At 36.9% G+C, this 27473-nt stretch overlaps 2 protein-coding genes and 1 pseudogene across 4 annotated transcripts; 2 read left to right on the top strand and 1 right to left on the bottom strand.

The window, feature by feature from the left end:
* The first annotated feature begins 3639 nt into the window (after nucleotides 1-3639).
* Nucleotides 3640-8180, top strand: LOC114304482 (transmembrane 9 superfamily member 8). The gene is made up of 7 exons (XM_028249637.2): nucleotides 3640-4055; nucleotides 5622-5786; nucleotides 5875-5984; nucleotides 6091-6199; nucleotides 6286-6398; nucleotides 6499-6649; nucleotides 6841-8180. The coding sequence occupies exons 1-7, from the start codon at nucleotides 3936-3938 to the stop codon at nucleotides 7996-7998; spliced, it is 1926 nt and encodes a 641-aa protein (XP_028105438.1). The 5' UTR covers nucleotides 3640-3935; the 3' UTR covers nucleotides 7999-8180.
* Nucleotides 8181-9674: 1494 nt separating this feature from the next.
* On the bottom strand, nucleotides 9675-15483 carry LOC114304481 (nucleoid-associated protein At2g24020, chloroplastic). Of its 2 annotated transcripts, XR_014348218.1 has the most exons (8): nucleotides 15254-15483; nucleotides 13442-13593; nucleotides 12618-12718; nucleotides 12451-12490; nucleotides 11339-11410; nucleotides 10119-10175; nucleotides 9842-10009; nucleotides 9675-9807 (listed from the first exon to the last, which is right to left on the bottom strand). XR_014348218.1 is itself a non-coding variant. In XM_028249636.2 (7 exons), exons 1-7 carry the CDS (start codon nucleotides 15345-15347, stop codon nucleotides 9935-9937), a joined length of 591 nt encoding a protein of 196 aa, XP_028105437.1. In that variant the 5' UTR covers nucleotides 15348-15483; the 3' UTR covers nucleotides 9675-9934. The 2 variants fall into 2 exon arrangements, 1 of the variants encoding a protein (XP_028105437.1); XM_028249636.2 differs by having other exon boundaries at nucleotides 9675-10009.
* A 548-nt stretch (nucleotides 15484-16031) lies between these two features.
* LOC114297319 (uncharacterized) lies at nucleotides 16032-25758 on the top strand (annotated as a pseudogene). The gene is made up of 3 exons (XR_014348217.1): nucleotides 16032-19666; nucleotides 25338-25518; nucleotides 25619-25758. The product of XR_014348217.1 is annotated as an uncharacterized LOC114297319 (transcript).
* The last annotated feature ends 1715 nt before the right edge of the window (nucleotides 25759-27473 follow it).

The following is a 27473-nucleotide window of genomic DNA, read 5'->3' as shown; positions in this document are numbered from 1 at the left end:
TCGGTATTTGGGCCAGCTTATACTGCAATATGACTAATCCCGGGGTCTTAAAATTAACAACTATACAAATCTCTAATAGCCGAAAGGTCTGAAATGTATGAGATTCGACCCGTCAAATTTTTTGTTACGCTATTAATTTGAACAATTACATAGACAATGTCATATAGTGCTTTAAAATTTCCTAATAATTATCCTATGGCACATGAATAATATCTTAAATAACTATTTTATGATATTTTATAATTAGATGTATATGCAATATGCATGAGATTAGTTATTTAAATAGGAAATTTCATCTTGGTTTGGAGGATGAATTACAAAAGGATATAGGCCACATCATTACATTTGTGAAACTATATAGAAATTATGTTTGTATACTCAAATTTTCAAAAATATCATATCATTTTCAACAAATTTATTTCTATAACCATTTTATTTTTAAATCATTGTCATGAATAAATGATCATGGGAGATTATGGGTCCCCAATTTTATGATGGTTGGAAGAGGGATTGGTATGATAGGGCTTTTCCATGTGGTAATGTGGGGTGGGGGACCATATAGGTCACCTTTATACGCCCTAACCAAACCTAACCTCCCTTTTGCCTTAAGAGTGCAAAAGTGTAAGATTTCAGTGATTGGTAGTGTTTGGGGTTACAAACCACAGATTCTCCTCCAGGTTTTACGTTCTTAAAAGCTTTGACATGATTGTATATTGTTCCTACTACTTGCCTTTGTTTATGATCCACCTTTGCCCCCAAAGTCACATATATATATATATATACCTCTTAAAATCCCAATCTCTCTATCACTCTCTTGAAGAGGAGAAGTTATTTGATGGTATTGCGGCATGGTCAGATGATGCTTTAGGTGATTAATTGAAGAAGTAAGGACATGTTTGTTTAGACGGACTGGATTAGCATTCCTATGACTAATAGTCCTGGGATTACGAATCCGTTGGATTATGTATCCTATCTTAACTAAAAGTCAAGTTTAAAATAATTAGTCCGTATTTCAATTGTTTAACCAAATATCGGATTAATAATTTTATTGGACTATTAGTCCAATCCCAAGCTCATGTCCACCCAAACAAACATGGCATAAAAGTTACGTGATTAATAGAAGAAATAGGATATGAGATAACAATAACACAAGACTTAACATTTGGTAATTGGTGAAAGATAGAAATACGTTATGCCTTTGAATCGCGTAATAATTTTTTCGTATAGGAGGGATGGTACATTTTATAAAGAATAAAATTACATTTGACCATGCTTGGATAACAACCTCTTGTTGTTACACTTACCTTATTTTGAAAAAAAAATCTAAAAATACATAATCAAACATATGATGAGAGAGAATTGTGTTTAATTCTATAATTGATTTTTATGTGAATAGAATAATTGCTATACTTTTTTTTTACAAATATTTATTTTACTTATTCAAAAACATACTCAGAAATATTGTATAATTTAAATTCTTTTTAAATGTAATACAAAATTGAATCCAAACCGCACATCAATATTCTTGGGCTATAAGTCAGCCCAAATAATATAGACCAAAAGTTTGTCAAATGCATTACTTAGTTTTGATTTGGGCCCAAAGTTATTATTGGGCTCAGCACAGCTCGCTGCTTTGCCTGTAACCCAATTTGATGTTGTAGAGAATCACGTACATATGTTTATATTTTAAAATATATAAAGCAATGAGAAATAAATAAATAAGGAAAAAAAATATATAGAGTCTAAAAAAATAATCTGAAAAGTTTTCATAAAAATTATATAGAAAATTACTAACTGGTCTTATCAGTTGGAGTTATTATCCAATAAGTTTTGAGTGAGATTTTTATTAATTGGAGCTATTAATCCTGAAAATCGTACTTTTTTCTGTTAAGAATTGTTAGAAAAATGTTGAGTTTGTTGTGAAAACCAATGTGAGTTGAGAATTGAAATGACAAAATAAAAAATTTAAACCCCTATTAATTTAGAGTAGGACTTGTTGGGTATTAAATTCGATCCATAAGACCGGCCCATAAATCTTCCAAAAATAAAATGTGTGATGTAAATATAAATTTACAATTATTTGGGCCACACTCATAATAAAAGAATCTAATCCACAATTTTTATTTTTATTTATAGAGACAAATTTTAAGTAATTTTCAGGGAATAATCCAAACCAATCTCCAGCTAATTTGGGCTTCTGTTGGGCTATAGTAAGCAGCAGAGGCCGCGCGGCCCATTATAAATAGTCACACTTTTTTTTTTTTTGAAAAATAAAAAATAAAGGATAAATTATAAATACACCTTAAAGTACAGATTGCTTTTTGTGGTTTAGAAAATTATAATTACTCTATTGTTTAAATTTTTTATTTAACAAAATTAATTAAAAAATAAAATTTATAATTACTCTCTTATACAATAATAAAATTACTTAAATTATTAATTAAAATATATTTATAACATTATTAGAAATATTTAATCAAATTGATAATTTATTAATAAAAATGATAATTTATTATGTAATTAAAAACTTTAATTAAAATATAATATCAAAAACTCTAAAAATATATATTTTACCCAAAAAAATAAAAAAACGTCGACCGACGCTGGGGACTAGATGTTGACTAAAGTGGAACCCACTTATATGTGTTTCCAAAATCTTTCCGCAAAAGCTGACGTGGCAGCAAGTGGAATATGTTTGGTTTTGGCTTTCTAAAGTGATTTTGACAAAAAAAAAAAAAAATTAAAAATTTGTTTGGTTTATAATTTTTTCAAAATTATTTTTTCTCTGTTACACATTAATCAATTGTTTTTTCTTTCTCATCTCTCTTTCTCGATCATTTGTTTTATACATATCTACTCAATTATAACAAAATATCAAATTATTCTAAACTCTCAAACTTCAAAACTACTTTCAAAATATACAACCAAACAAACTAAAAAAAAATCTAAACTCTCTCCCAAAACAATTTTTAAAAACTACTCTCTCAAAACCAAACCAAACCAAACAAAACATATTTTCAAAATATCACATTCGCACATCTTAATTACTTAGGCCAAGTTTGGCATGATTGAAAAAAGACAAAAAGTCAAAAAGTCACTATCCTATTTAAGTCACATCATCTTATTTAAGTCACATCACCTCTCTAACACATCACTTCAAACCCAACCCAAACCCAACCCATATTTCATAAAAAGTCAAAAAGTGCACTTATTTAGTCTTCCCAAACTAGGCTTTATTATTCATCATATATTTTTATATTTCTAAATTACTTAATATAATATTTTATCTACTTACATTCTTCATCAATAATAATATTATAAAATATCACATATTCATGCTTTGGAGAACGGGATTACTGTTGTGCTTGACTAAGCAACCCTGCTCTGAGAGCTTGTGAGAGTTTATCCTAATCTATTTTGATTGTTCATATTATAAGATTCGTCGAGTATATCATTATTAAAAAAAAATTAAATTAATTAAATATTCATAATCTTACGATCAAGATTTAATTATTTTTTAAAAAATTATTAAAATCATATTAACGGTTTATTTTTTAAAACTAAATCTGCTTTTATTGTATGGCTGCATATACCAAATTAATCTAATTCTTTATAAGTTAATCTAATTCTTTAGAGAGAATTTATCTGACAAACTTTTATAATAAGAATAGTTTAAATTATCACCCGAGATAACTCCCATAGGCCCTCATAGCAGGCTGCAGCATCCCTCTGTCCCATACTCGGAGTAGTGAATAATCATCCCTGCGTAATACTCAAACCACAAAGCTAACCCTGTGCTCCCCATTCTGGTGCACCTTCGCTTTCCTGGCTCTCTCTTCTTCTCCTTCTCCTTCCCCTTCCCCTTCCCCACCACCTCCTGCTTCATTCATATACTCTCTCTCTGGATCTGTAATCCCCTCTCTCTCTAGAACGCCATGGGATTTTGTAGATCCCTCGCACTCCGTTCATTGATCTCGGCGATCGTTCTTCTGCTTTTCACTCACCATGTTCACTCCTTCTACCTTCCCGGCGTCGCTCCCCAGGATTTTCAGAAGGTCATCTCTCTCTCTCTCTCTCTCTCTCAATGATTTAATTCTGTTGTATTCGCTTTACCAATTCGATCTAGGATTCCTTATTGCGCTGCATTTAGTTTTCAGATCTCCAATTTTCGATTGTTGCTTTTAGGTTTTGATTTATGTTAATTGGATTATGCACTCGTTTTGAATTAATTGCTAATTGGTAGTTCATGGGGTGCGAAAAGTGTCGGTGGAGGTTTTTTTTTTTTTTTTTTTTTTTTTTAAAGCAGGGTTGGCTTGTGTATCGTTTGTTTTTAAACTTGTAAATACTATTCAATTAATGGCATTGAGGTTGGCTTACCAAGTGGTTTACTTGTTTGCTTTGTCAAATTTCAATTTTTATGTCATGGGCACACTCAAAAGAAAACAAGAGTGTAGACAGAGAGATAAGAATGAGAGACCATTCTTTTAAGTTCTTGAGGAGTGACTTTTTCCTTTCCTTTACTTGTCTTTTCTCTCTAATTCACCCAATTCAAACTGGTTGTAAGGCAAATATGAAATATGGTAGCTCACATGGTTTTGGGAAAATGTAATGAGGTTATGAAATTTTCCCACAACTTTTCAAATTGAGGTTGAATTTAGCTCGATTTTACCAATTATTGCTCCTTTGTTATGGGTATTCTTGATTGTTGTTCTCTATGTTTATTTCGTAGATTTATTTTTCCTAATTACAGTCAGAAATAGAGAGACATTGATGTGTGGAGCTTTGCACATTCATTCTTGAAAATGCCTGTGGTTCTTGTCCCTATCTGACTGATCCATAACTGGTGATCACGGGAGGGAGGGACTTCTTTATTTGAAAATGCCTGGATCACTGATCAACTGAACCTTGGACCCTACTTGAAGTGACTTTGCTGGGTGTATGAAGATATGTTAAATGTATCAAGCTAGATATTTATTAGGAGCTGTTGAAACAACATTCTTTGCTTACTTATAGCTGTGGATCCAAGTTTATAAAGCACTTCCCTTTGGCTTTGTGCCGTACAATGACCAAAAAAGAAAAACACTTCAACATTGGTCAACAACCAACCCCTTTGTAATCTAGACAACAGCATGACCCCAGAAAGCTCAAGTGGGAATGTGATTTTCATGTTTCAATTTTTCCCTCATTGGATTGTTGTCTACAAAATTTCTTACTATTGCTAGTAGTTGGGGTTGGGGTTGGGGTTGGGGGGGGAGGGGTCTGACCATTTGTCATCATTTACGAAAAAGTTTGAAATTTGGCAGTGAAACATGTTATATGCAATTATGTTAACTCATTACAAAGTTGGGTGAGGAAATTATAATCCGTAAGATATTTCAGTCAAACTGAGGGATTTACTATTTATGATTGTGCATTATATTTTCTACATTTGTACTTTCTTCTGACATGGTTGGTTTGGTGTAGATTTTTTTGATTTTTTTGATTTTGTCTGATATGTTGGTTCTATTCTGGACTGAAGCCTATCTCACGCTGCCGGCCTGTATTTTCCTTTTATGCATCAAAATGTTTGGGGCTTTATTAGGGATGTTTGCTAAAATTATGTTTGTTTGACTTGGACGCAGGGTGATCCGTTGAGTGTGAAAGTGAATAAATTGACCTCTACGAAGACTCAGCTTCCTTACTCATATTATTCTCTTCCTTATTGTCGTCCAAACACTATAGTTGACAGCAGAGAGAATCTTGGGGAAGTATTGCGTGGTGATCGTATTGAGAACTCCCCTTATGTGGTCAGTTTAATGTATTTATTAGTTGAGGTCTTCTGATAAATTATTTTCCTGTTATTGACACTTTTTTAGCTGAATGGGTTTGTTGCAGTTTACTATGCGCGAACCACAGATGTGCAAAATTGTCTGTCGGCAAACACTTGATGCCAAAACTGCAAAGGAATTCAAAGAGAAGATTGAAGATGAGTATCGTGTCAACATGTAGGAGACTCATATATGGACTTTTACCTCTTATCAACTAATTTCTATGAACTTTGCTTTCAAGATACATTGTGTATTCTTAACAAATCTACTATGTTTGTGACAGGATACTGGATAACCTTCCTCTGGTGGTTCCCATACAAAGGCTAGATCAGGAATCTCCACCGGTATATCAGCTGGGCTTTTATGTTGGGCTCAAAGGGCAATACGCCGGAGTAAGTAAATCAGTTATCAGCACACAGGCTCAAGGTGTTGTGAATGCACTGATTTCTTCTTTTGCTTACTTTTTATTTATATGCAGAAAAAGGATGAGAAATTTTTCATACACAATCATTTGACATTTACTGTCAAGTATCATAAAGACATGCAGACCGATTCAGCAAGGATCGTGGCCTTTGAGGTGAAGCCATTCAGGTTGATTCCTTAGAGGCTCTTTGTTTCTTATTAATTTACTCATTCCTCTTTGTTGTAGTAACTTGAGGTGATCTGATATCTGATAATTTGATGCATGCAGTGTTAAACATGAATATGAAGGAAAGTGGACTGTGAATACTCGTTTAAGCACTTGTGATCCACACACAAAACGCATGGTTTCTAACTCCAACACTCCCCAAGAAGTTGAAGCGAACAAAGAAATTGTATTCACATACGATGTTGAGTTCCAGGTGATTTGCCCATCCGAGAAATAGAATGTTTTACCATCGACTTTCAGAATTTAAGGGCCATTTCTATTAGAGGCATTTTCTTTTACCCTCGTTTGCAAACGTGTTTGTTTGTTTTTTTATTTGTTGTTGGTTTCAAATTCTGTGTTATCTCCTACAAATTGTGGTTACGATTCTGATGTCTACATTTACAGGAGAGTGAGGTGAAGTGGGCATCAAGATGGGACACATATCTTCTAATGAGCGATGACCAAATCCACTGGTTCTCAATTGTCAACTCCTTGATGATTGTTCTCTTTCTGTCCGGCATGGTGGCTATGATAATGCTGCGGACACTCTACCGTGACATCTCTAGGTACAATGAACTTGAGACTCAAGAGGAGGCCCAAGAAGAAACAGGATGGAAACTAGTCCACGGCGACGTTTTCAGGCCACCAAATAACTCTGATTTGTTATGCGTCTATGCTGGAACAGGCGTTCAGTTCTTCGGAATGATGCTTGTTACTATGATCTTTGCCATCCTAGGGTTCCTCTCGCCTTCAAACCGTGGCGGACTAATGACAGCAATGCTCTTGCTCTGGGTTTTCATGGGACTCTTCGCTGGTTACGCCTCTGCACGTTTGTACAAGATGTTCAAAGGAACAGAATGGAAGAGAATCACTCTCAGGACTGCTTTTATGTTCCCAGGCAGTGTCTTTGCCCTCTTCTTCATCTTAAACACACTCATCTGGGGTCAGAGATCTTCAGGAGCCGTGCCATTTGGGACAATGTTCGCTCTGGTCTTTTTGTGGTTCGGGATTTCAGTCCCACTCGTGTTCGTGGGTGGCTATGTCGGGTTCAAGAAACCAACAATTGAAGATCCGGTGAAGACGAACAAAATCCCTAGACAGATTCCCGAGCAGGCATGGTACATGAACCCGCTCTTTTCAATTCTCATCGGAGGCATTCTTCCATTTGGAGCTGTGTTCATCGAGCTCTTCTTCATCCTCACCTCGATCTGGCTCAACCAGTTCTATTACATCTTTGGGTTCCTCTTTATAGTCTTCATCATCCTGATCATCACTTGCGCCGAAATAACTATCGTGCTCTGTTACTTCCAGTTGTGCAGCGAAGATTACCTGTGGTGGTGGAGATCATACTTGACATCAGGCTCATCGGCTCTTTACCTGTTCCTCTATGCTACTTTCTACTTCTTCACAAAGCTTGATATCACAAAGCCGGTTTCAGGGGTACTGTATTTTGGGTACATGTTGATTGGTTCATATGCGTTCTTCGTGTTGACCGGTACCATTGGTTTCTATGCATGTTTTTGGTTCACAAGGCTGATTTACTCGTCAGTGAAGATCGATTGATGAAGTGCGTGGATTTTGATGGCAGGCTATACCATCTTCTGTTTTATAAATGGTAGTTGAGGTTGAAGATTAATGTATTGAGTGGTATTGATTTGAATGTGACCATATTTGTGTTCATTTTTGAACGGTGACAAGGTCAGTAAGCCATTGTTATAGTAATAGTATTCTCTTCTCTTCTCTTCTCTTCTCTTCTCTTCTCCTCTTCTATATTTGCTTGACAAATGCAGGAATTCATAAAGTTGTGTGATTTCTTCCTTAGATTCTTTCATGATGAATGCATTGATATAGTCCATGAAATTAATATGGGGTTCATTTATATAATGAAATTTCAGGTACTAAACTAATAGTTAGAGATTGACTCAACTATTAGCCCACTTAATAGCAATAGATATATAGACGATGAATGATTGAAGCAACTTCATGGGAGATGTATCCTTCAGAGATTGACATCATATTTGTACATTGTTTAACGACCAAACAAAACCAGAAGCAACCATAAAAAGAACTGTTTCAGATTCTAAATCAAGTTCATAATCTTATTTACTAATTAAAAAACAGTGAAAATCAAAATACTTTTTAAGACAACCAATTACACCAACCAAACCACCATTCCATAACCCCCAAGGATACATGTATATATATATACACCCTATTTGCGAGGATGGGTATCCTCGGGCTTGGCGGTGCCGGTGGCAACTTTGGCAACATCGCGGGCGCTGGCTTCGGGCTTCTTCTTAGCATATAAGGTGAAGTAACCGAGGGTGGCGACGATGAGGAAGCCGCCGAGGGCCATGGTGTAGGGGCTGAATGGTAATTTACGGCGCTGGTGGAGGACCTCACCAGGGTTGTGACCCGGTGGCCTCTTGGAGGAGTCGACTCCAGCTTTCTTGACTTCCTCTGAACTCATCTTGTGTGTGTCTGCGTTCTTCTTCCACTCTTCATTTCCACCACTACTCATTTTACTCTCTCTTCTCTCTCTCTCTCCAAAACTCAGAACGCAGAGAGAGTATGGAGGAGGAGTTTGTCTGAAGATGGTGATGGATTGCCACGTGTTAATTAATGAAAATGGACATGTGGCAGTTTGGCTGTTCTACATGCATGGTGACATGTGTCTTTTATTTTATAATAGGTGAATGCTAGAGACACCAAATTTTCTACCAAACAAATGACCAAATGTCTCACATGAGTGTGGGTCCGCAATTTTGTGGGCCCCACACTCATGTGAAAAACAAAAATCCACAAATTACCGTACATGAACACTAACAAAATTTTCTTTTTTACATTTTTTTTTTATCTCCAATATTTACATTCTTACCCACAATTTATAGAGATTTGGCTGCAAGTCCCTAGCAATTGGGATAAAAAATAAATGATGCCTCAATTTGATTTTTATTTGTTGAAATGAGACTCATCACTTTCAAAATAATTTTTTGGAAGCTACTGAACTAGATGATGACTGGATGAATAAATCTGAATTCCAAAATTTTGGATAGAAAAAAAAAAAATGTCCCCAGACCATCTGAAATTTAGACAATTCTGCTCCCAAAATAAAATAAAATAAAATAAAATTTAGACAATGAAGGTTTTATGGCATCCTATGCCATGGAAGACTTGTACCATAGTTAGAACTCAACAATGCAATAGTCAGATATTGATTTCTGACAGGAGAGAGAGACTAATGAAAAACAAGTATGAATTGCTGCTGTTTTTGCTTTCTATATAGCCAGAAATTACTACAAGAAACAGAGGGAGCCTTGAAATGTCGCCAGAAATAAATAAAGAAAAAGGAAATGTAATTTGAAAATTTAAATAAAGAAAAAGGAAATGTAATTTGAAAATTTAACCATTAGGTTGACAAAGGTCACCACATAAATAGCCATTACAACAAAAAGCTCATATACAAAAATTGAAGCTCAACTCCGTCAATGGGTCAGCGTCACTTCAATCCCTCACCAAGTCCCTGCGGCATTCCCAGGCTCTGGGCAAGATTACTCATCCTTTCTTTCATGGCCTGTCAACATCAGAAAGTGTAATCTTCAGGGACAGACAGATGGACTCCAATAGAGAGGAAAGGGAAAAAGAGAGAAATTTCACAGTTCACAAGATGAGATGATTTTCACCTGAACACTCTTCTGGTGCGCATCCTTGTATGCTTCAGTGACCAAAAGGGAGAGTTTCTGCATGAGAGAAAAAATTCCTATTACATCTACACATTTCACGTTGAACATGGTAGGAACACATCATAGGCACACACGTCCTGCCTCTAGACGCTCCCGATAAATGAAGTGATTTTTCATGTTAAATTAGTTAGTTTTTTCATTATTATTCACTATGCTTGGTTATCATTTTTCAAAAACACTTTTCAAAAAATTCTACTTTCTTATTTTTCGTATTTTTTTGTTTTTACTGAATTTTTTTAATATTTTGAGCAATTTTTTTAATTTTTAGACATACCTAACATAAATATACCTAAAAAGCAAAAAAAAAAACCTTTTAAAAATTCACTAAATACCAAAAATACAAAAAAAAAAAAAAACGAGAATTCAATACATTTTTTATATTTTTATGTATTTATTAATTTTTAAAAATATTTTTTTACAAATTTTTTACTTTTTAGATACATCTAAATAAGGTGCATCTAAAAAAGTAAAAAAAATGTTTAAAATTTTAAAAATATTCACTACAAACAAAAAAACACGAAAACCAAAAAACTCAGTTTTCAAAAAACTTAATTAAAAAAACTCAAACCAAACACACTGATTATTTTTTTTTTATTTTTCAGTGTAATATTTATATTCATCAACAAATAAAATATATTTGACATATCTCCTCCCTCCCATGTTCATGTCCTTATTTTTTAGAAATTGGCATGTCACATGTCCGTGTCCACATTCTTGCTTCTTAAGTTAAAACTATTTCTCTATATGGATTTACTAGTCATACCCAGGAATTGTTGTTAAGTGGAGGGGTGCATCTAATTAGTATAGAGTTGTTGAACTCGGGACTCATAAACAATGAACTTAATATGTAATGAAGGCATTGCACCAATATAGTTGTGAAGAGGTGTGGATGTTCAAGTAATCTCTTTGAAAGTGTCATCATGAGCCATTATATACGAGATATAACTCTAGCCCTGCTAATGCGAAGCACAATAGTGAGGACTCGAGTAAGAATAGTTATCTACAATAAGCTATAATTTTTTTACCACATTTGATTTACCATGTGATTGTCACCATTGCATTAGTTGGTGGGTCCCACCACTCATATATGTTACAACGCAGTAGTGACAAATCACATGGTAACCCAAATATGGTAAGAAAATGTAACCATGTTCACTTACTTCAGCTCCCAACTCCATTGCAGCCTCAGTTATCTCAGTGCGCACAGGCTGCTGGTTACCAGAAAGTGTTACCTACAGAAAAGCCCAAAGAGATGTCAAATTGAATCCTTCGTGAACATTAAAACAAAGCCTGCACTACTACCAAGGAAAAACCTGAGAATAATTATTAGCTACAGGAACAAGACTTCCGTTATTGCGATGGAGGTAGCTCAAACTCCTACTATAATAATTTAGCTGCATATTGTTTTTAAAAAGAATTTGGACAAACATAACCACAAGCCAGAATCGAGCCAATAAGAAAAAGAAAGGCAACCAATGAAGACGGGGAGGAGTCACTGTCCAAAATGCATGATGAATAATATGCAAAAAATGATGCTCTTTAAATCCAAAAATAAACAAATACAAAAGCGAAACACATCTGTTTTTAAAATTAAATTTAAGGGAGAAAAACAACAAATAGATCACTCCAATGCCATTCAGAATATCGCGACTAATTTTACGTGCTATGCTAAATGTATCCAATGCTTCTTGTGCCATGAAAATAAAAATAAAAAAATCAGAAAGATAAAGCTGATAAATCTGCTTAAATTTTGTGATGTTGGCCTTTGGAGAGAGCTTAATGATTTGGAGATGATAAGAGTTGTTGGATCTCCTTGGTAGCTCTATTCATCCCCTATTGATGATGTTGGTGATTCGGTAATGTGAAGTCCTTTTATGCTACGCTTATGGGGAGCAGTGAGTCTTCTTTCCCGTCGAGAGGGGTTTGGCGCACTAAAGAGGCCTTCTTCATTTGGTGTGCTTCGCATGGGAAGATTCCCATCATTGACAACTTAATTAAAAGGAGACAAATGCACACATCAATTGGTATTGCATGTGTAAACATGATGGACAATCCATGAATCACCTCCTAATCCATTGCAAGGTGGCGCAGGAACTGTGGACGTTGATTCTTGGTTTCCACATTGTGATAAGAAGTCTTACACATTTGACACAGCTTCTAAAAGCTCGAAAGCTAAGCTAAGTCACAGAAGCATCTAACCAATCCAATTTTTTGGCCTTTTTTTAAGCTAAAATATTGTTTCAGAAAGTAGCCTTTTTGTCTCAAATCATACCTTTATTAGCTCACCTTCACAATAGCCATCAAACTCTGCTCTGCAAAACAGAATATAATAGCAAGCATAAATATGGAAAATGACCATAATAAATCCATGCACACATCATAATAGTGAAAAGGGAATTGTAGAATAAAGAAAAAATAGATCTGCTGAGTAACACATACGCAGCAAGTTCTTTCTGCACACGTACTGCCTCAACTTGGACTACCATCTGGGCTTTTTTTACAGTCTCATATAAATTGTGCATGTTACCGAATATTCCAGCCTACACACCCAAGTAGCAGAAAATAAGATCAGCTTTACCAAGTATATTTGACAATTAAACAGAAATAAAAAGAGAGAAGCACAAATAGTACACACCAAGACCAAACTTATCAGGAATAAAATTGGCTTTGATACACAATAAGTTAAAAGTGACAAATCACTATCAATATCCACAAATGCTTAAGTTGAAAACAATGTCTCTCAGATTAAGTAAAAATTTATCCAATCATCTCCCTGAACAGAGAGTATATAGTTTATAAAAAAATATTTTTTTATAAAAGCATAAGTTCTTTTGAGATGCTTACTAATAATAAAGATTTTCAGTATTTAGAATACTGCAGAAATGAAATTTTGTATATCAATTTCAGGCACTTAGAACATAGCCAGTTAAGTCAGAACTAAAATTATTATATTTTTGGACCACATTATATATGTTAAGCTGTAAAATTGCTATACTTGAGACAAAGGTCACATTAGGTAACTGATATCAAGCACAAAACCTTAAGACCCCAAGTGAACATTAACCTGGGGATTATCCTAGCTGGCTTGCAAAGTTGCATGTACATTGATCAAGCATTCATCTAGAAGGCGGATTCTTTTAAAGGAGTAAAAATAAAGGATGGTTGTGCTACATCAGCTACATCAGCATTAACAAGGTGGGCCTATATATCCCACAAAATATTTACCTATACATAAATTTTAATTAAAAGATCATTTATAGAACCTTTGAGGGCGCGTCATCACCATTGTCATTATTTTCCTTTTTGCCTCCAAATAAACCATGTATACGAAGAGATCTTCGGGTCTTGCCAATCGTACTACCAGGCCATGATGCAATAGGAGGACCAACTGGATTGGAATATGGATTCAATTTACCTAAAAAAGCAACAGCAGAATATAAGTTATTTCATATCGTCATATATTAAAAACATGCAATAGTATTATCTTATACTGTTTGAATTGCATAATGCTTGTGTAAGAGCTTAACACTCTTGAGTCTTGCCAAACCTTAGAAAAAATGGGACAATAAAAGAATAATTAATTTGTAGGTATAAAATATTAAGGAAGTCAAAGCTAAAAAAGATGAAAAAAAACAACTTATAGCTCCTCAAGAGTTCAACCCCTTTCTGAACAAAGAAATCTGCTTTGCATTGGTTGACATATGACTCTAAGAAAACTACAGACCCAAAACTGGCAGAACTAGCACATGAAATGCTAGTATTTTGACAGCCATGAGAGATATTTGTTATCTATCTAACAACAATAGAAGAATCTATAATACTGCGACATCCCTGGACTGTTTTTCTCCAAGGCACCACCAAGAATCTGTAACCACTAGGCCCTACTTGACAAGCCTAAACTATAATTCCTTTTGCATCAAACCATACCACATAAAAATCATCCAAGGCAACCTTACTGTTATTCATGGATACTACTCAAAATCCTAGAATCGTACCCCAAAATTTTGTCTTCCTTTGTCCATTGGAACCCCCAACCACTTGCCCCATAATTACACCCATACAAACTCTCAAAATCAGCCTTTTGGTCAAAATAACTTAATCTTCTGCATATAAACACCAGCAAGAAAGGTTGTAAGAGAGTGTGGTCCGCTCTCATCCTACATCACAACTCAACACAACCACACGACCCCTTCAAATACTCATATCTCTTGAATGAGATCTTGGATCTCACAAGTGAGTTGCAATCTCCATCTCTCCCTCTCTCCCAAAGGCACACAGCATCTGCACGCATGCACACATGAGGCAACTAAGGTCAATGATTTGGCTAAAAGAGAATCCACAATGTATAAATTCCTTCTATAAAACTACTATTGCAATAAACCTTAGGTTGGTTGGTTGCTTTTGGCCCTTACCAATGTGAGGGCTTTCAAGGGACTTTATGTAGTGTACCTCATTCGTAACTCTTCCAAATAAGCATTTCTACTCTGGGATCAACAATGGTTTTATACACCCACCCTCACACCCAACACTGCCTAATTTGTTACACACCTGATTACTGAGGTACGGCAAATTTTATTTTATTTTATTTTTTAAGTCGTAGTAATATACTAACAAGAACTGTGTCATCTAAATTCATTCAAAAACGAAACTCATTGTTACATCCAGAGACCAAGACAAACAAAGACCTCAACATACAATTCCACTACACTAATAAATCCATTATAAAGAAACATAGTAAAGGAGCCCAAATCATATAAAGGTTCTACCAAATAAAACCCAACAAATTTAGTTCCAATAATATTTAACAACAATGTAGTAATGTACCCATTAAAGGACCTCATCTGCAAATCCCAATTTCCAGATGCAAAAAGTTTCGAAATTGATTGATATTATTTACATATCTAGAAACATAAGAACTGTGGGAATTAATTCCTAAAATCAAAATACCCCAAACAAAACTATTTGTGTGCGTGTGAAAAAGAAGATTACAAATAGCAATCTTAACCAAAAAAAAAGATTGTATAATAAACATATGTACAAAAACAAAGATCATGGATGAAAGAGAGAAAGCTTACAGAATGAAAACGAAGAGGAATTAGGGTTTCTGGGTTCAACTAGTCCGTGGCGGTTAGAAAATTGTGGAGCTAGGGCACTGGTAGACGCCGCCATTGATATGAAGACAAACTAGAGAGAGAGAGAGAGAGAGAGAGAGAGGGGAGCTTGGTGGATGAACTTCAGAGTTGGGGGAGGATAATACCACCGTCAATTTTGGTAGTCGATAATTAGATTTCTGTTTTTGTTTTTGTTTTTATTTTATTTGTTTCTGTTTAATTTTTTTATTTGTATTTTTTTATTATTGGAAATTCTCAATAACCCCTGTGTATATATTTATTAATACTTTTTTTTATTGAAAATTATCAATAATCATTATCTGTCTATCGCTCTCTATCTCTGTTATTTGTCATATTTGTATATATTATTTATCTGATTACATCTCATTTATTTTCACACGTCGTTTTTTATTTGTTTACATTACTTATAAAATTTATTTATCCATCTAATTTATTTATATGTTTATATTACCACCACTATTACTACTTCTAATTACTATGGCAACAATGGATTAAAAATATAAACAATCATTAATGACGTTCTTATCACACCAAAAAAAAAAAAAAAAAAATCAATTCTTAGACTTGTTTTGTGCTTTTATAAAAATAGACTTATCACCAATAAAAAGTTTAATAGAAAAAAAAAATATAAATAGAAACATTTCTAAAATAATTTTATATAAATATTTAATTTGGATTGCATCGTCCATTTAAAAATTATTAGGACTGCACACAAGATATGGTTCCGAACGAATGATAGTTGAGATAGTTTCGAACGCTCTCACTACTCCTCACTGTGACAGTTTCGGAAACTCAACTCTGTCTACGCCAAACGAAGTTCTCATTCAACTGATAATCCATCATCCAATTTTCTTTGGTAAGTGAACGCCTATCTTGATATCTCTGCAATTTCCTTTCTCATAGACAATTCAACGAATACCCATCATGCAAAACACAACATACCTCTAATTTATGCTCTTCCCGAATTGAATTCTTTCTGATAATATCATCAATGGCTGTTTTGGTACTTTGCAACTCAAGTATTTACTGTAGTAATGTCAATTACACTGCCCTAACTGGTAATAATAGACAATACCACTCAAAGTGCAATGGGTCTATGGTGAATTGGAAGAAACATAGGAGAAAAATGGTGGGTCTTTGTGGGTTTGTGATGAAAAGCTCACATGGGTTAATGGCAGTAAGTGGGAAGCCAAATGGTGGTATGTCTTCTGAGGAAGCAATTGGGGTTTTAAAGTCAATTTCTTCAGACCCAGAGGAAGCTTTTTCATTCTTTAAGTCTGTTGCTCAGCTTCGTAATGTTGTTCACACTGCCGAAACCTGTAATTACATGCTTGAGCTCTTGATGGTTCATAAGAGGGTTGGTGATATGGCTGTTGTGTTTGATTTGATGCAAAAGCAAATTATCTATAGGAATTTGAATACTTATTTGATCATATTTAAGGCTCTTCGTGTAAAAGGAGGGATTCGGTAAGCACCATTTGCACTCGAGCGGATGAGAAAAGAAGGGTTCGTTTTGAATGGGTATTCGTACAATGGGCTGATCCATTTGCTTCTTCAGTCTGGATGTTGTAAACAGGCTTCGGAGGTTTATAGAAGAGTCGTTTCAGAAGGGATTAAGCCTAGTCTCAAGACCTACTCTGCGCTTATGGTAGCATCTGGGAAGAGAAGGGATATTGAAACTGTCATGGGCTTACTTGAAGAGATGGAGAGTTTGGGGTTGAGGCCGAATGTGTACACTTTCACCATATGCATTAGGGTTCTTGGGAGGGCAGGAAAAATTGACGAGGCTTATGGTCTTCTGAAGAGAATGGATGACGAGGGCTGTGGACCTGATGTAATTACTTATACAGTTCTCATCGATGCTCTTTGTCATGTGGGGAAACTTGACAAGGCAAAAGAAGTGTTTCTAAAGATGAAATCCAGCAGCCATAAACCTGATTGAGTGATTTACATCACCTTGTTGGATAAGTTCAGTGACCGTGGAGATTTGGACACTGTAAGAGAATTTTGGAGCGAGATGGAAGCAAATGGTTATGTTCCAGATGTCGTTACTTTCACAATACTTGTTGATGCTTTATGCAAAGCAGGGAAGCTTGATGAAGCATTTGGTACCCTTGATAACATGAGAAAGATAGGGATCTTGCCAAATCTACATACTTATAATACATTAATAGGTGGACTTTTGAGAGTTGATGGATTGAATGAAGCGTTAGAACTTTTTGATGGTATGGAATCGTTTGGCGTGAAACCTACTGCTTACACGTATATCCTTTTCATTGACTACTACGGCAAGTCAGGTGAACCTGAAAAAGCTATTGAAACTTTTGAGAAGATGAAACTCTGTGGAATTGTTCCTAATATTGTTGCTTGTAATGCATCTTTGTATAGTCTAGCGGAAATGGGTAGACTTGGGGAGGCAAAAGGTATATTCTATGGACTTAAAAAGAATGGACTTGCTCCAGATTCTATAACCTACAACATGATGATGAAATGCTACAGTAAGGCAGGGAAAATAGATGAAGCCATCCAATTATTCTCTGAGATGATAGAAAATGGATGTGATCCTGACGTGGTTAATATCAATTCTTTGATTGACACTCTTTACAAGGCTGATCGGGTAGATGAGGCATGGGCAATGTTTTGCAGAATGAAGGAGATGAAGCTTCCTCCTACTGTTGTGACCTTCAACACATTATTGGCTGGTTTAGGGAGAGAATGGAAGGTTCAAGAGGCCATGGAATTATTTGAGAGTATAACTGCACAAGGGTGCTATCCAAACACAATTACCTTCAATACACTTCTCGATTGCCTTTGTAAGAATGATGAGATTGATATGGCCTTGAAGTTTCTCTTTGAGATGACAACAAGAAATTGCTTTCCCGATGTTTTTACTTACAACACTGTCATTTACGGTTTAGTTAAAGAGAACAGGGTTAATGATGCATTCTTGTTCTTCCATCAGATGAGAAAGATGCTCTATCCTGATGATATAACTTTGTGCACCCTTCTACCAGGTGTTGTGAAGGACGGACGGATTGAGGATGCTTTTAAGATCGCAAAGAGCTTTATTCACCAGGTTAGGAATCAGACAGACATCTCTTTTTGGAGAGATTTAATTGAAGGAATTCTGTGTGATGCTGAAATTGATCAGTCCATTTCATTTGTTGAAATATTGATAGTTGATGAGCTTTGCAGAAATGACTCAGTATTGATTCCTCTAATTAAGGTTATGTGCAAGCATAAGAAAGCCCTCAACGCTCACGAACTTTTTGTGAAGTTTACCAGCAGTTTTGGAATTCAACCTACACTAGAAGCATATTATGTTCTGATTGAGGGGTTTCTTGATGTTCATCTCACTGAAATGGCTTGGGGTCTTTTTAAGGAGATGAAAACTGTTGGTTGTGCTCCTGATGTTTTCACCTACAACTTGTTGCTTGATGATCTTGGGAAGTCTGGGAGGGTCGATGAAATTTTTGAACTCTATGAAGAGATGCTCAGCAGGGGATGTAAGCCTAACACCATAACTCACAATATAGTTATTGTTGGTCTTGTCAAGTCTAATAGAATAGAGAAAGCCATAGATTTGTACTATGATCTCATCAGCGCAGATTTCAATCCCACTCCTTGTACATATGGTCTTCTCATAGATGGTCTCTTAAAGCTGGGAAATTTGGATGAAGTGAAGAGTTTCTTTAATGAGATGGTGGATTATGGATGTAAACCAAACTGTGCTATCTACAATATTCTTATAAATGGATTTGGCAAAGGAGGGGATGTGGAAACTGCTTGTGAGTTGTTTAATAGAATGGTTAAAGAGGGAATAAGACCAGATCTGAAGTCCTACACCATTCTTGTAGATTGCCTTTGCATGTTGGGGAAAGTGGATGATGCTGTGCACTACTTTAAGGAATTAAAGTCGACTGGCATTGATCCTGATTTAATTTCTTACAACCTTATGATTAATGGCCTTGGGAGATCAAGAAGAATAGAAGAAGCTCTCTCTCTTTTCAATGAGATGCAAAGTAGAGGGATTATTCCTAACCTTTATACCTACAATTCCTTGATTCTCAATCTTGGGATTGCTGGAATGATCGAGGAAGCTGGGAAAATGTATGAAGAACTCCTACTTAAGGGCCTTGAACCTAATGTTTTCACATATAATGCTCTCATTCGAGGATATAGCATGTCTGGGAATCTGGATCGTGCATATGCGGTCTATGAGAAGATGATGGCCGGGGGCTGCAGCCCCAACACTGGGACATTTGCACAGCTTCCTAATTAATTTTGAATTTTTTGGGGTTACTCCTCGGCTTTTAATTGTCCTAATTTCTGATGCCAGTACTCGAGGCACACAAGGTATCAATCCTTTGGATTTCTTTCTGGCATATCCCCAATATTCATCGCTGGCTTTTCTATTACCTTTTTGAATTTTAGATTTCTGACATTGTTTGTGTATTAATTTTAACTTGGCAACCTTTCACTTAATTTTGCTTACACTTGTTTTCTTTCCAGGAATGTTTGGCTTAATTGTACTTGATCATTTTGGTTGTGATAGTGTGGGCCTAGTCGTGCTTGCAATGTTGGTGGTGAGATTGCTACTACTGTAGACGTCCCCGAACGCCCCGGGAGGGTTAGTTCCCGTTCTGATCATTTTGGGTTACTACAGCTCAGACTCTTAAAATGTCACGGTTCCTAATCTGAACCAAAGAGTCCAAATCCGGCACATTGTTTTGAGCAACTGATTTTTTGAAAAAGTATTGCCAAACATGGACTGCTTTGCCAGATACAGAGTCGCCACCTAAATATTTTATTTTGAGAAATTTAGGAAACCCTGACTCGGTGCCAAAAGGCCACGTGTTCGTCATCACCAAAGTTGCCTCGGCTCGGGAACTTGGGTACGATTGGGGAAGGTCACTTCGTGAGCACCCCCGCTCGCCCGGTCATAGACCGGCCTCTACTAACCATGATATCAATTTTTGAAAATATTGTGTGTCCTTATTCCGGTTATTAGCCTAGGTTACTATGTGATGCACACATCATATAAGTATAGACTGGGTCGTTCGAATTGGAACAAAACATTTCATGCTTGTTTATTTGAAAATGGTTTGATGATGCTACTCGCAAGTAGGCTAAGACGTGGATTTGCCACCCTCAGGTGGGCTTAGAAAACATGATTTTGCCACTATCTAGTGGGCTTAAAACACACATTTAATGAATTATTCCAATTCAAATAACCCAACCTTCACCCACAGGCATTCAGGCAGTTATATCACATAAGCATATAGCCTCATGGTAAGCATGTTATTCATGGCAGTCACTCACACGCATGCAAGGATGCTAAAGCATAAAACTTACCGAGTACTCCAAGCCAAAATGGAAATTACATTAGAAATCATGCATGATCCTAAGTATACAAAAATGCCTAATGCAACACATGCAAAATGCAACTATAGCAGGCTCGGCTATTCTAAACATGGCATATGAAATGCTACAGCTAACATGTATTCAATTTGGAATTGAAAGTACAATGCAGTTAGTATGATGCGCCGAGCCCGGTGCATGCAATACATATGAATGATGCAGACATGCTGTCATACTGTATGCTAATTTAAATATGCCCTAATCTAACCATCAAAAGCGGATAAATAAAAAGGAGAAAGACGTGGGGTTGGAAGACATACAACACACTCACGCACACTTATTACAACATTGCCCTCGCGCAGAGGGTCCGAATAAATATACAGTCCAAATATTACAGTCCCGAATAAAGAATATTACAGTCCAAAATATTACAAAATCCTAATTAATTAACAAATTAACTAAGAAAGCAAATAAAACTGGCGTGCAAGCCAGGGACTGCCTTGCTTCTGGTGGATGATGCATGTCCGGACTGTCTTGCGCGGAAATCCACCGGAATGCCCCAATTAGCCTCTGTTTACACCTGTTCTTGGAATGCGTGCCAAGCCCCCCCCAAAGGTTGCTGATTCTTCATTTTGCTGCAACAGAGAGCAGGAAAGGGGCATAGCAATGTATTTGCACAGATATATGCATGTCTCGATCCTCGTACCACCAATCACGCATACCGAGGCATGATGGCCGAGGAATCGAAATGCACAACTCAATATAGGATGAATGCACATGAAACTACAGCTAAAACCTAACTCCATCATGGATAATCTGGAGTGTCGGTGACTGGGGAATTGAGACACATTCCGTCACTCGGAGTACGAAATGTACCTCGTTTCTCGTGCCCGGGCTAACTCCTATCCCGGATACGATGCGATATGCATGACATGCAATAAATGCAACTAAGATACAATCCTAACATACACAATGCTATGGAAATGACATGCCTCGAAATACGTGCACACGGGCGCGCAAACCGAGAAAATGACAGAATGCGATCTAAGATACAACCTAGTATGCACTATGCTATGAAAATGAGATGCCTCGAAATGCGTGCACACGGGCACGCAAACCGAGAAAATGCAGAATATGATGAAAATGAGATGCCTCGAAATGCGTGCACACGGGCACGCAAACCGAGAAAATGACATGTTCGAAATACGTGCACGCGGGCACGCAAACCGAGGCGATGATATGTGTCTCGAAATACGTGCACGCGGGCACACAAACCGAGGCTATGATATGATATGATGAAATGACATGGAAATGACAAATGGGCTTATACCAACATGAGTGAGCCTCAGCCACACTCACATAGGATGCCTGCGGATAAAAATGGAGTGCCTCGAAATGCGTGCACACGGGCACGCAAACCGAGGTGGTGACAGAATGCAATGAAATGACATGAAAATGACAAATGGGCTTACACCAACATGAGTGAGCCTCAGCCACACTCACATAGGATGCCTGCGGATAAAAATGGAGTGCCTCGAAATGCGTGCACACGGGCACGCAAACCGAGGCGGTGACAGAATGCAATGAAATGACATACAGAATGCAATATGGACTTATACTAACATGAGAGAGCCTCAGCCGCACTCACATAAGATGCCGATGGCAGAAAATGAGGTGCCTCGAAATGCGTGCACACGGGCACGCAAACCGAGGCGATGCATACGCAATGCAAATGACATACAGAATGCAATATGGACTTATACTAACATGAGAGAGACTCAGCCGCACTCACATAAGATGCCGATGGCAGAAAATGAGGTGCCTCGAAATGCGTGCACACTGGCACGCAAACCGAGGCGATGCATACGCAATGCAAATGACATACAGAATGCAATATGGACTTATACTAACATGAGAGAGCCTCAGCCGCACTCACATAAGATGCCGATGGCAGAAAATGAGGTGCCTCGAAATGCGTACACACGGGCACGCAAATCGAGGCGATGCATACGCAATGCAAATGACATACAGAATGCAATATGGACTTATACTAACATGAGAGAGCCTCAGCCGCACTCACATAAGATGCCGATGGCAGAAAATGAGGCGCCTCGAAATGCGTGCACACGGGCACGCAAACCGAGGCGATGCATAAATGCGATGAAATGGCATGAAAATGATAGCAATCATTCTAATGGAATTTCAGCAGTAAAATATGAGGGAAAACAGCTCCGAAATGAGGCAAAATGACATGAAATGCATGGAATTGTCCCGAAATGCGAATCTAGGCACCCGAAATGGCCCATAGCTATGCCAAACATGCACAATATGGACGTGCAATGCAAAGACAGAAGCTAGACAGTCCCAAAAGATGCACTTTCACAGTTATAAACATGGCCAAACAGCAAGCATAGGTATGGCAAAAATGGCATGCAAGAATAGGGGCCAAAAGAGGGGTAATGAAGCAAGTGGTATAAGAAAAACCCAAACTGAAAAATTTCCTTCTACAACATTGAAGAGGGACCAAAAATATGAATATTTACAGTATATGGCAGCCTCAAAATCAGTATACAAACATGATAGAAATGTGATGCAAAATAAGGCTCAACAATGGCTATAACATGAAGTATACAAAATATTCACCAAACAGAAAAAAAGTGTTAATGAAACATGAAGTATAGGCCAAAATAAGACCACTTTCAGTTCGGACCAAGGTCCAAAAACAGAAGCAAAGAGGGTTGCCAATTTATGCAAAAATGGGGCCAAATAGGGGATATAACTACAAGTGACACATGGAAGCACCAAACAATGTTGAGCCCTTCTCCAATGTTGAAGAGGGGCTCAAAATAAACCTTATATCAGTTTACCACATGCTCGAAAATAAATTGCTCATGGGTCAAAAACAGCATGCAAAACTATGACATACAAGATGATCAATGAAGCAAGTGTATTACGGAGGGCTCAAACAGGGTTGAGCCCTTAATGAGAAGTTAAGATGAGCTCAAAATATGGCCCTTTTCAGTTAGGGCCGGAGCTTGAAACCAAAAAGAAGTGGGGCTTAGAAATGGATCAAGAAAAAGGTTCAAAAGGGTAAAAGTATTACTTACCCTTGAAGAATCGAACTTTTGTTGCTTTTTGGATGGATTTGCAGCTTCTTTAGCCTTCAAGAATCCTTCCTTGTTGCTGGAAATGAGATGGTGGTGGTAGAGCTTGGTGGTGTAGAAGGAATAATGGTTAGGGACTTAGGGTTTTTTCAAAAGGGTCAAGTTGACTTACTGGCCGGCCACGAACTTTTAGGGGCCTCTCATGTGTGTACATCACAGATATGTGGTTCAAAGTTCAAGAAAAAAGGTCCAAGGGGTTCAACATTAGCCCGGAAGGAAGGGGTCAAAAGGGTCAGGTGACCTTAATGGCCGGCCATGAACTTTTAGGGGCCTCTCAGATGTGTAGATCACAGATATGTGGTTGAAAGTTGGCAACACTAGCTCCAAGGTATTCAACATTAGCCCGGAAGTGCGAAAAACGGGCGCCGGGAGGCTCCGGAAGAGAGATAACTGGTTGCTGCAACAATTGCTGGCCTCCCACCCTTCAGTGACCTTCCTTGTGATAAAACAGAGGTACCTGCCAAAAATGAACGAAAACCGTTGTAAAACGAACGTTCCGGGGCCAAAACACGCAGTTCGGGGTCCCGAAAATGGGCTGTTAAGCACCGAAAATGGTATTCGACCTCGAAGTGGGTTTCTTAGCCCCCAGTGTCCCTCAAAAGGGATGAAATAAGATGTATGCCAAAAGTCAGAGCAAACGGAGATGGTTAGGCGGTCCCGAACCGAGGCACACGGCCTGACGGCTCCGAAAACCGGAAACCGGGCTCTGAAATGGGAAAAATGGCCTACGGCCACCAAATGTAGCCTACGGACATTTGAGAGACGGTCTACGGGACCTCTCCCTTCCCTCAGGAAAAGAAACAGAGAAAACCGAGTCTGGTTCGCAAACCGAGATAAGGCACAGAAGAGGGTTCGGAAGTCCGAAGGTAGGGCTCACGGCCGTGACTCTGAAATTTCTGAACAAGCACATTATGCAATATCACCAAGTGCTCAACTGGTGACATCTGAGTCTCAAGGTCGGTCAAAAATGGGGTGTCTACAACTACCATGCTTCAAAAGGTTCCAAGGTCTGTGGTCCGAATATTTGAGGTGCTTTTTAAGTTCTCCTGACTGTTGTCCACAAGGATTGTGAATAATCACATATTGTATATGTCCTTCAGGTTCTGTAGTGTAATGGAAAAATAGTATTAGTGTAAATGATATCTTGTCCCTTGTTCAATCCATATGGATAAATTTCAGTCAATGTGCAATAAAATTTCAATTTGGGAGAATTTGCTTGTTGAATTTGAACCTTGTTCTCTACTGTCTGATGTCTATATCGCTCCATTATGTTCTTGCATAGACCATTATTTGTGGTCATGTACCATTGGTTTTGATCATATATAGGAATTTGTATAAAAAATTAGAAAATTGTAGACTGCAAAGTAAAAGTGAGATATCCTTTTGGTAGAAGCCTGGTATGAATACTCATAATCTTAGTTTAAATAGGCTGGAATTTTTGTCAGAATTGGCATTGTGGGATTGATAACTGGGGTTTTTGCTCATTTTCAAATGAATTACAGTTTTTTGAGGCGGAGCTGTAGATATCTATTGAAAATCCAATCTCCAAAACTTAAAGAAGATCTTGTTCAACCACAGAATTCAGGTATGACAAGAAAAATTCATGAAAAGAAAAGGAACTGTAGTGCTAATGTAGCTCCATTGGGAAGCCCATATTTAGTTTTGGTTTCAAATCCAGATACGGCAAGTATTTTTAATGAGAAAGAGAACTTAGGCTTTGTCAATATTTGTTATTTTGCCTTAATGAGATTGTTATTTGTATTGATTACTCGTTATGTTACAGAGAGCTGAAGATGAGGAAGGAGAAGAAAGGTACAAATTGGTTGGGAGCAATTGAGAGTAGAGAAGAAGTCAAGAAGCTAGATTGGATGCCTTCGAAGGTTGAAATTTTATACATTTTATCTGTGAAGAAATACTCTTTTATTTTAGGGTGATTTGGGATAATCTAAATAAGTGTATTTTTTTACTTTTTATGAAATATGGGTTAGATATTGAGTTTAAAGTGATGTGTTAGAGAGATGATGTGACTTAAATAAGATGATGTGACTTAAATAGAATAGTAATTTTTTGACTTTTTGACTTTTTTAGATCATGCCAAACAAGGCCTTTCTTGTGAAGGGCTTTTTGCTGGCATTATAATAGTTCATGTTTGATCTTTTTATATAAACTTTCTTTTGTATGGAGAGAAATGTAACAGTACTTGCTCACTCAAATAAGAGGAATATAGCAGTAGGGGTCTGTTGTAGTGTGCAACCCTTAAAGGGTTGCACACCATATGCAACTTCATTATTGACCATTAGATTACATAAGTTGATCTTGACGGTTGAATTATTTAATTTTGAAAAATTTGACACCGGAGCAACCGGTTGACAGATCTATATTCTCTCTTCTTGCATAGTATTCTCTCTACTTTCACTTTCGTCTCTCTCTTTCGCCCCCTCTCTCTCTCTCTCTCTGTTGCCCCTTCCTTCCATCTCTTCCCCTCGCTCCTCTCGCTCTCTTCTCTCTCTATTGCGCTCATTCCTCTCTCTTTCTCTGGCTCGATTGAATGCAAGCCGAAGTGGTTGTTCTGTTTAAAACCCTAATCTAACCAAGTGAGCCTCTGTTTGGTTTCTAAGAAAATAAAGAATTTTTTTTAGAAGAGCAATCAACAAGGTATGCCTCCCTCTGATTATTTCTGAAACCCTCCCTCTTCTAAAACTCTGTTCTTTCCCATTTTTTACTCTGTTTTCTCTCTCTAAATTTGTATTCCAATCTCTCCTGTTTCACACTCATTCGAAATTTGTACGAATGAGTGTCTGTGTCTGTGTAACTTGATTTTGATTTTCATTCAGTTGGTAAATAGGAGAAATTATTTAATGCTCGTGGAGCAATGGTAAATAGGCAATTCAAGTTGTTCTGAATCAAGTTCCTTCAAGTTGTTCTCAATTGACAGTCGACGATCTTATGGAGGTGCGAATTGCAAATCTCTCTCTCTCTCTCTCTCTCTCTCTCTCTCATAACGAACAGAGCTTTGTTCCCAATCCCTGTTATTGTACATTTTTGATGTCATCGAAGATGCTTTCAAGATCACACTGATTATCTGTGCATGAGATGAGTTCTCGTTGATTCATTCAAATTTGTTCGATTTTTATCATTTTGATTGCTGTTAAGAGTTTAATTTTAATTTATATTTTGGTCGATTGATGCTTATTTATTAATCTATAAATCTGGAGTGTTCTTGTTCTGTTTCTTTAGGTTTTGTAAGTTGATTTTGTGTGTATGTTTTTTCAAGTGTTTGGTATAGAACACAAAAGTTTCTAGGGATTTGATTTTGGTTTTTTAATTTTGTATAATTTTGAGTTTTGAAAGCTGTTAATTGATGAAGCTAGGGTTTATGAGGTTAATTTGATGAAGCTAGGATTGGGTGGATGTTAATAGGGAAGGTGCATTGATACTTACACAACTATGGCTTTAGTTTTCGAGTTTGAATAAGACTTTTTGACTGGAAAAATAAAGCCCTAAGCAAGTGCATGTGGGTTTTCACACTTTATTGGGTTGCTTTGACTTCATCCACTAGCATTTTATAATCTCCACCTCTACTTTTATTTTTGGGAAGCCATTCCAAAATGAAAGATAAAATTGAATTCATAAATTAA

Source organism: Camellia sinensis, chromosome 13 (assembly GCF_055761805.1).
Source record: "Camellia sinensis isolate YWXY chromosome 13, ASM5576180v1, whole genome shotgun sequence".
In the NCBI taxonomy this organism is placed as follows: Eukaryota; Viridiplantae; Streptophyta; class Magnoliopsida; order Ericales; family Theaceae; genus Camellia; species Camellia sinensis.
This window is presented reverse-complemented; position numbering and strand designations above follow the sequence as displayed.